The sequence below is a fragment of the Trypanosoma theileri genome (genome assembly GCF_002087225.1).
Source record: "Trypanosoma theileri isolate Edinburgh chromosome Unknown TM35_Tth_31_V1, whole genome shotgun sequence".
In the NCBI taxonomy this organism is placed as follows: Eukaryota; Euglenozoa; class Kinetoplastea; order Trypanosomatida; family Trypanosomatidae; genus Trypanosoma; species Trypanosoma theileri.
Window position 1 is genome coordinate 19,624 of NW_021639873.1, and position 9,425 is coordinate 29,048.

The following is a 9,425-nucleotide window of genomic DNA, read 5'->3' on the forward strand; positions in this document are numbered from 1 at the left end:
TGCCATTGAGACTTGGTGAGAATGTCGAGTGTTCCTTTTCCGCACTGCTTGTGTCGGTGTGTCTGTGGTGATCAACATAACATTATGTTGTGCCCAACACGTCTGCTTCCTCACACTTTTTTCAATCTATTATCTTCTCTTCTTTTTTCTCTCATTTCTGTTTTTTTTTTTTGACACAGCTATACACAAACACACACACTCTCTTGTGAGTAAGCATTCAAGAAGATCCACATGCGTCGTCTGTTGTGCACTGCGCTGCTCTTGCTGTGTTGTGCCTACGGGTGCATTGCAGCTGTTGTGCAGCCGCTACCACAGAAAGGACAGGGTCCCTGGGATACGTACACCCTCTCTGTTACTGAAACTGAACTTGAGAGGAAAAAAGAGGGTTTTCAACCCATTCGTTTTGCTGTTTCTGCCAAAGAAATTGATAGGGTGTTGAAGTACTGTAAACATCATAAAGACGGTAAGTTGGATGATGCTGAAAAAGATCAGTTAGAATATGGATTTAAAATTGATATTGAGAAACACGATGATTTCTGCGATGAGGCGGGGCCTAACGTGGTAACACCTGAAAAGAAAAGAACGCTTTTAAGAGACGTTCTTCCTGTTGCTCTCAAACTGCACAGTGAACGGCTCAGTGTTAAGCGGGTGGAGAAGTTGGAGTTACCTTTAAAGGAGAGTGTTGAATTTTCGTCCAAGTGCCCCAATGTGTCAGTTCCCAAAGAGCATAAACAAGGTATATCCGATGCTGATTTTATGTTGTATGTGGGTCTCACGGAGAAGTACGTACCGGTGCAGATATGTTCTTACGACACCCAGGAACGCCCTACATCTGCTTTGATTAAATTCATTCCCAAAGAAATTGATGATACGAGGTACTTCATTCGCTTGACTGCACATGAAGTTGCACATGCTCTTGGGTTTGAAATTGAAATGATGAAGAAGCATAATGTGATTGCGGAAGAAAACACAGGCACGAACAAAGACCAATTGGTGGCATCCAACGCTCTTATTGATAAGAAAATGAAGGAACAATATGATTGCTCTAAGGATGATGATGTTGAAATTAAAGGCATGCCTTCGGAAAACAAGGCGTCTGAAACTGGCCCGTTACACTGGAAGCGTCTGATTGCGAAGGATGAGTTGATGAGTCCGTACACCCCTGACGACAAATATGTGACTGGGGCGTACTATACATCACTAACACTTGCTGTTTTTCATTCTATGCCATTCTACAGCGCCAATTTCAGCATGGCAGAATCCATGAGTTGGGGTAAGAATGCTGGTTGTGAGTTTCTGAAGGGTAAAGACAAAGAAACGTACAAAGGAACAAAATCCAACAAGTACTCCGAAATGTTCTGCGATAAAGTCGAGCCTGCTCTACAATGCACTTCTGACCGTTTTGCACTTGGAATGTGCTCGATGGAGACGTCTGGGGTTGAGGTACATTATGAGTATGGGGGGGTTTTTGTCTCAGTTCTCACGAAACGTAGGGAGAATGACCTAATGGATGGTTATTCCATTATTAAACCGATTCCTGAGACAAGTTGTGAGGAGGATGAGTTGGATCTGATGCCTGGCAGTCTTGTGGGGAAGGAATCACGATGTTTGAAAGGTGAGGGTCTGAAATTGCAAATACCAAACAAAAAGAATCTCCCCGTTGGTGATATTTGTGCGAAAGTGAAGTGTGAGAAAAATAAAGTTTTCGTCTGGTACAATGGGACTAACGATTGGCAAGAATGCAGTGATGGTAAGAAAATTGATGTCAAGGACAGCACAGAGTTCACAGGCGGAAGCATCGTGTGCCCCAACTATGCTGAGGTATGCACTGAGTTGAATAGCACCGTTGATTTCTACATTACATACGACGAAGATGAGAAACGCCAAATGGAGAAAGAGAAACAAGAAGCGGAAGATAAAAGGAAACAAGAGGAAGAAGAAAGGCATCGCATAATGGCACAAGAGGCTCATAATGAGAGAATCCAGAGAGACGCACAGCCAGAAGACCAGACTCCACTGCATCCTGATCCGAAGCAAAACACTCCATCAAAGCCTGCGGAAGATTCTGCTGGTGACAGCAGTGGAAAACAATCTCTTCGTCCATCACAGGACAGAAACCAAAGGGATTCAGCTGGAGTGGGTCAAGATGGGGTTGTTTCATCTCTTCCAGCTGCACCTCAGTCACAACCTGCTAGGGAGGAGAATCGAGCTCTCGAGAACAGTAACAACAACAATGGTGATGAACCACATCAACAGCCTTCTATATCTGCACCAAATGTCCCCAGTGACACCAAGACGTCTGAAATGGAAAAGAATTCCAGTGAACCCGCGAAGGCACAAGATAAAGAAGTGTCCATCTCTGAGATGCCAACACATGTGGTGCCGCAAGAGGGCCCCAGCGTCCCCCAGGAGCCTGAAGTGGAAAAGTTGCCCACCACTGAGACCCCGACGCATGTCGCATTTGAATCCATTGCTGCATCGGAGCAAACTTCTTCCGTCAAGGAGGAGGGTAAGAAGAATACAGCGGAAAACATTGAACAAGTGCAAGAAACAATAACAGAGTCTCCCTCACATAATGGGAACGGTGAAGGAATAAATACCACAGTTGATACAACTCATTCCCCAAACAGTCCTGCCACCGATAATGAGAAGAATGAAACCATTGTGAATACTCACAACAACACAAGTAACACAACATCATCCAGCATTCCAGAGAATGTAAACGCATCTGCTGTTCCTGCCACTTTGACAGAACTAAACAACACTCAGATGGGACAAGTAATAAACCAGGCGACCACCATTGCTATTGTGGGTGCTGACAGCAGTATTGCCGCTTCATACCAAATCCCTCTTTTGCTTCTTTTCTCTGCTCTGGTGGCTCTGGCATCCCCATGAGTCCCATCTATACACACGCACATATATATATACCTCTAATAATAATAAACATTCTTGCTCATTACTGCCTTTTTTGACTGTGCACGTATATCCGCATATATCGCAGCCAGTTGGTCGTTTTTTTTTTTTTTTCTTTACTTGCTTGGCTGTGTTATTCGCAGCATTGGAAAACAAAAATTCTCATAATTGCTAATGGTATATGGAGTTTATTTTACCAGTTTTTTTTTGGAATAAAATAGTTTATAAATATTGCTATGCTCTCTGGTGTCCCACTGTTTGTTGATGCACGTGTGAACGTAATATGGTAGGAATGAATAGCATTAAACAGTGTATATGGATACAGACAGTTGAGATTTAAAATACTTAATAATATCTTTTTCATTAATCTTACTTTGGGGGTATATGGGTTTAGGCGCTTTCAAGACAAAAGATTCACATTCCTGCAGTTAATAATGCAGCATGGTTGTTTCTTTTCTTTATCTCTCTTTCTATCCCTTTGTGTGTGATGACCAACATGACGTTATACTGTACTGAGCATATCTGTTTCTCTTCTTTTTTTCTCTCATTTCTTTTTTTTTCTGTTTTTTGACACAGCTATACACAAACCTACACTCTTTTGCGAGTAAGCTTTCAAGAAGATCCACATGCGTCGTCTGTTGTGCACTGCGCTGCTCTTGCTGTGTTGTGCCTACGGGTGCATTGCAGCTGTTGTGCAGCCGCTACCGCAGAAAGGACAGGGTGCCTGGGATACGTACACCGTCTCTGCTCCGAAAACTGTTGATGATGTACCTGGGAAGGTCGAAGAGAATTGGCAACCCATCCGCTTTGCCGTTTCTGCCAAAGAAATTGATAGGGTTTTGAAGTACTGTGACGGTATGAAGTGCTAGATGAAGTGGGGGAAAACGAAGAATATGGATTTACGCTTGAGAATGATCAAAACGAGGAAGAATTCTGTGAGGAGCCGAAAACCAAAATGACAGATGTAAAGAAAAAAACGCTTTTAAGAGACGTTCTTCCTGCTGCTCTTAAACTACACAGTGAACGTCTGAATGTTGATCCTGTGAAGGATATGTTGAAGTTGCCTTTTAAGGAGGAGTATCCATATTTACCCAACTGTACAAATGCTTCAATTCCCAAGGACCATCGAAAAAAAGGTATATCCAACGCTGATTTCATGCTCTATGTGGGTCTCACAGAGAAGTATGTACCTGTGCAGATTTGCAGTAAGAATGAAAAGGATCGCCCTACATCTGCTTTGATTAAATTTGTTCCTGAGGAAATTGATGATACGAGGTACTTTATTCGCTTTGCTGCACATGAGGTTGCACATGCTCTTGGTTTTGATATTGAAATAATGAAGGAGCATAAGGTGATTGTGAAAGAAAACACAGGGAAGACATTCAGTTTGGTGACATCCAATACTGTTCTTGACGAGAAAATGAAGGAACAGTATGATTGCTCTAATGATGGTGAAATAAAGGGAATGCCTTTGCAAAGTGAACCCACTAAAGACGCACCCCCGCACTGGAAACGTCTTATTGCGAAGGATGAGTTGATGAGTCCATACACCCCTGACGACAAATATGTAACTGGTGCATACTACACAGCACTAACACTTGCTGTATTTCATTCTATGCCATTCTACAAAGCCGATTTCAAAATGGCAGAATCGATGAGTTGGGGTAAGAATGCTGGTTGTGATTTTCTGAAGGGTAAAGGCAAAGAAGAATACAAAGGAACAAAACCCACCAAATACGCCGAAATGTTCTGCGATGAAGTAAATCCAGCTCTGCAATGCACTTCTGATCGTTTTGCACTTGGAATGTGCTCGAAGAAGCCGTCAGGGGTTAATATACCTCTTGACTACGTAGAGCATTTTAACACAGTTCTCAAAGACACTGATGATGACCTGATGGATGGTTATTCCATTATTAAACCGACTCTTCAGACAAGTTGTGAGGGGCATCAGTTCAATCTGATGCCTGGCAGTGTTCTGGGGAAGGAATCACGATGTCTGAAAGGTAAGGAGCTAAAACTGAAAACACCAAACGAAGATAATCTCACTGTTGGTGACATTTGTGCTAAAGTGAAGTGTAAGAAAGACACCAATAAAGTATTGGTAAAGTACAGTGATACTACGGATTGGCAAGAATGCGAAGATGGTGGCAAGATCGATGTCAAGGACAGCAAAGAGTTTGCAAGTGGAAGTATCTTGTGTCCCAACTACACTGAAGTATGCAATGACTTTCCTGTGGTTAAGGATATTAACTTCACAATTGAATATGATGAGGATGAGAAAGAGCGAATAAAGAAAGAGGAGAAGGAGGATGAAGACGAAATGGAGAAAGAGGAAAAGCAACACGAAGAAGAGGAAGAGAATGAGAAAACCCTGAAAGACGCACAGCCAGAACAAGAGAGTCCAGTGCATCCTGATCCAAAGCTGAACACTTCATCAAAGCCTGATGAAGCACCAAAGGACCGGGAAGACAGTCAGGAACTTCCAGCAGCAGAAGTGACCGAGAACCAAAGGGATTCACCTCGAGAGGGTGTAAAGGAGGTTTTATCTCCTCTAGCTGTACCTGAGCCACAACCTGCTGGGGAGGAGAATCAAACTCAAAACACTAACAACAACAACAGAGGTGCACTTCCACAGGAACCGTCTTCTATATCTGCACCAAAGGTCCCCAGTAAACCCGTCAAGACGCCTGAAGTGGAAAAAAAACCCACCACTGAGATCTCCAAGCCTGTCGCATCTGAACCCATTGCTGTTTCGGGGCACACTCCTTCAGTGGAGGAGGATCACAACAATACAACGGAAAACATTCAACAAGTGCAAGAAACAATAACAGACTCTCCCTCACAAGATGGGAACGATGAAGGAATAAATACCACAGTTGATCCTACTCTTGATCCAAACAGTCCTTCCCCCGATGATGAGAAGAATGAAACCATTGTGAATACTGACAACAACACAACTAACACAACATCAAGCATTTCAGAGAATGTAAACGCATCTGCTACTGTTCCTGCCACTTTGACGGGACCAAACAAGACTCAGATGGGACAAGTAATAAACCAGGCGACCACCATTGCTATTGCGGGTACTGACAGCAGTATTGCCACTTCATACCAAATCCCTCTTTTGCTTATTGTATGTGCTCTGGTGGCTCTGGCATCCCCATGAATTCCATCTATACACACATATGTACCTGTAATAACAAACCTTTTTTGCTTATTACGGCCTTTTTTGACTGTGCACGTATATCCGCATTACATCGCAGCCAGTTGGTCGTTTTTTTTTCTTTTCCTTTTTTACTTGCTTGGCTGTGTTATTCGCAGCATTGGAAACAAAAATTCTCGTAATTGCTAATGGTATATGGAGTTTATTTTACCATATCTTCTTGGGCCCAAATAATTTATAAATGTTTTTTTTTCCTTCTTTTTCCAATTTAGGTGTCCCACTGTTTGTTGATGCATGTGTGAACGTAATATGGTAGGAATGAATAGCATTAAACAGTGTATATGGACACAGACACTTGGGCTTCAAAATTTTTGCATTGCTTCTTTTTTTATTGGGCTTACTTTGAGGTGTATATATGGGTTTAGGTGCTTTCAAGAAAGAAGATTCTCATATTGGTGTAGTTTTAGGTTTGTTATGCTGTATCGTATTGATGTTGTTTATAGTTTGTATAATGATTTGGTTGTTTGTATTGCATCTTTGTTTTTCTTCCTTTTGTTTCTTTACCATTTTATTAAGGATTGTAGAAAAGGATGATAGTGTTAATGTGCTGCCGGCAGTTGTGGTTTTGGTGTTCTCTCTGAACCCTGGTTTAACGTTCCGCATGGATCTTGTGGTTATTATTTTTTTTTTTTCTTTGGTGTAGTCTCTGGACGTGTTTGGACTAGTTTTCATGAATGGCCGAATAAAAAGCTGATTGATTTAATTTGATTTTATTTGTTTGGGATTAAATGTGCTTTTGCCATCCCTTAAGATGGCAAAGATGCCATGAATTATTAAGCAAATGATAGGGTAAGAGATGAGAAGGAGTCGAGTGGAATCGGATTGCTATAAAAATATGGTTGAACCCGTTATTTTCTTTTTTTTTGTGGGTTTTCGAGTGGCAAGGGGAACACTTTCTTGTTTTTTTTTTGTGTGTGTTTATTGCGGCATCTACACTTCAAATGTTATGATGGAGTTATTTTTTTGTTTTTGTTTTTGGGTTTCTCTGTTATTCTTATTCACTATTATTGATCTTTGTGTGGTGTTATGGATGTTGATGATGATGATAGGCTCTAGAGTGGCGGGGTATAAATATGGCTGTGTTCACTTTTGTGTTGTTTTGATTTCATTATTTGGATTGTTTTTTTTGTTCTTGTTTTTCTTTTTTTTTATCGTGGAATAGTGAACAGTGGTCGTTGTGGGGGCGTAACAGAGTAACAGTTTTTTTATTTATTTATTTATTTATTAAGTAAAAAGATAAAAGGAGAGAAGAGAAGAAAACATAATATATAAACTGAAGAGAATAAAAAAAAAACTGTAGATAGACTCTTTTTTTTTTAAAAAAAGAAGAAGGAAAGAAAATAAATAAATAAATGGAGACTGCCTCTGTTGTTGCTGCTCCAGCAAGACTCTCACGAGCCCCACCAGTAGCATTAGCCACATTAGAAAAAAGTGGATACGGTGTATTTTCTCATCCTGTGACGGTTGTGCGGACGGTGGATCTCCCCTGTGGATGTGTGACGGTGGCTGCTGGTGCTAACGTTGTCTCTGTTGGGCTCTTGACAAGTTTAACTCAACAGGAATCAACACAACGGACGAGTTCTTCACTACCGGAGGAGGTGCGTGTGTGTAAAATGTCTTCCAAGGTGGAGAGTCTTTTTCTCTCCAGTGGGATGGTGATAAGTATGAGTCTTTCCCTTCTTCCTGGTGCGGGGGCGGTGTTGGGAGTTGTGGGGACCAGTAATGGTTCTCTCTGTGTGTTTATATTAGAGAGCCGCGTGGCGGGTGGGGAGTCCCTGCGATTGTTTAAAGTGTGTGAGTTGGGACTCTCGGAGTATACGGATGGATTAATTTCTCTTGCGGATAATGTGTTGGATGTGGGAATTGGCTTTGATCCTGCTGGTCGACCGGAGTTTATTACAGCAGCCACTACAACGTGTGTGGTGGTGTTGGATACACAATACTTTGATGAGTCGTTGAAGGCAAACGCCACAGAGGCGGTGATTCGAGTCTTTCGAAAACAAAAGCCCTATACACATCAACAACAATCATCACAACAACATCAATATCAACATCAACAACAGCAGTATGTTGTGGTACGACCACCCAGTGAAGCCTTTTATGTAACCTTTGCGGCTGCAGAGGTGGTGCGAGTGTTAGTACCGGAGCGTTATCATGCGGCCTTTGCTGTAGATGTGGCTCTTGTGATTGTGCTGGATAATGGAGAAGTGCGATATGTGGAGCGACATGTTGTTGGTGGATCTCTACAATTGTTATTGCAGCATCACGAACAACGGCAATCACGGCGAAGTGCGGTGGGACTCACTATGATACAAGATGAAGAGATGATGTCTAACAATAAAGAAGATCCACGAACTCTACCGCATGTATTATATGCCTATTCTCTATCTGCAGTTACACATAATGTGTGTGTGGCTGTTGTGGGTCCACATGTGGCTGCACATGTGATTATAAATGATGCCGCATTCTATTATGATAGTTCAACGCAACAGATGGAACTTGTGTTGATTGGAGCGGAAATGCAATTTACTGAACGGTCTGGTGAGACGTGTGGGACGGCGGGATGGTGGGCAATTGCTCACGGTGTGGTCTATGCACGGGATACACTACGGCGTTTTCAAGAACAACAACATAATAAACAACAACAACAAAAGCAAAAATCACGTGCACACTCACAAGAATCTCATCCATTGGCATCTTTTATAAAAGTTTCAGGTTTTGCTGGACAAAATTCAGGAACATTGCCGAGAGATGGACGTGGGTTATCGACCTTATTGGTAACACAAGATACGATGTTGTTATTATTTGCTAGTGGCAACGAATTGCATGTATGCACATTGTCTGGAGCCGGCAGTGGCAGTCGTGGATCTTTACGGCATGTCTACAGTGCTGGATCTGTGATAACGAGTATGGCCTCTGCAGAGGCACGGGGTGCTGGGAAGTATGCATTTGTGATTGCATGTGGATCATCCATTACACATTTATTATTGTGAGAAGATTGAGGTGGGGGAACATTTGTATCACACTAGGATTATTATTATTATTGTTATTACTGATGTTGCTCTTGTTTGCGGTTGTCTCTGGTTGTGAGTGTGAGAGTGGAATTGTGAAGGTGTGGAGAATTGTATGTGTGGGATCTATTGAAGGAGAGAAGAAGAAAATGAACAGAAGGTGAGAAAAAGAGAAAGAGAAAGAAACAGAGAGAAACAGAACACCAAAGTTGGTGTGGAGGTGTTTCTCCTCTTTTGAATTTTTATTTATTTATTTTGTTAATTCGCGGAATCTCTTT

The 9,425-nt window shown here is 41.9% G+C and overlaps 3 protein-coding genes across 3 annotated transcripts; all 3 read left to right on the top strand.

Moving 5' to 3' along the window:
* Positions 1-231: 231 nt before the first annotated feature.
* TM35_000311060 (surface protease GP63) lies at positions 232-2,895 on the top strand (the record flags this gene model as incomplete). The annotated part of the gene is made up of 1 exon (XM_029028587.1): positions 232-2,895. The coding sequence occupies one exon, from the start codon at positions 232-234 to the stop codon at positions 2,893-2,895; it is 2,664 nt and encodes an 887-aa protein (XP_028879986.1).
* Positions 2,896-3,868: 973 nt separating this feature from the next.
* Positions 3,869-6,079, top strand: TM35_000311070 (surface protease GP63; the record flags this gene model as incomplete). Its single annotated transcript, XM_029028588.1, has 1 exon — positions 3,869-6,079. One exon carries the CDS (start codon positions 3,869-3,871, stop codon positions 6,077-6,079), a length of 2,211 nt encoding a protein of 736 aa, XP_028879987.1.
* A 1,409-nt stretch (positions 6,080-7,488) lies between these two features.
* TM35_000311080 (uncharacterized protein) lies at positions 7,489-9,129 on the top strand (the record flags this gene model as incomplete). The annotated part of the gene is made up of 1 exon (XM_029028589.1): positions 7,489-9,129. One exon carries the CDS (start codon positions 7,489-7,491, stop codon positions 9,127-9,129), a length of 1,641 nt encoding a protein of 546 aa, XP_028879988.1.
* Positions 9,130-9,425: the final 296 nt, after the last annotated feature.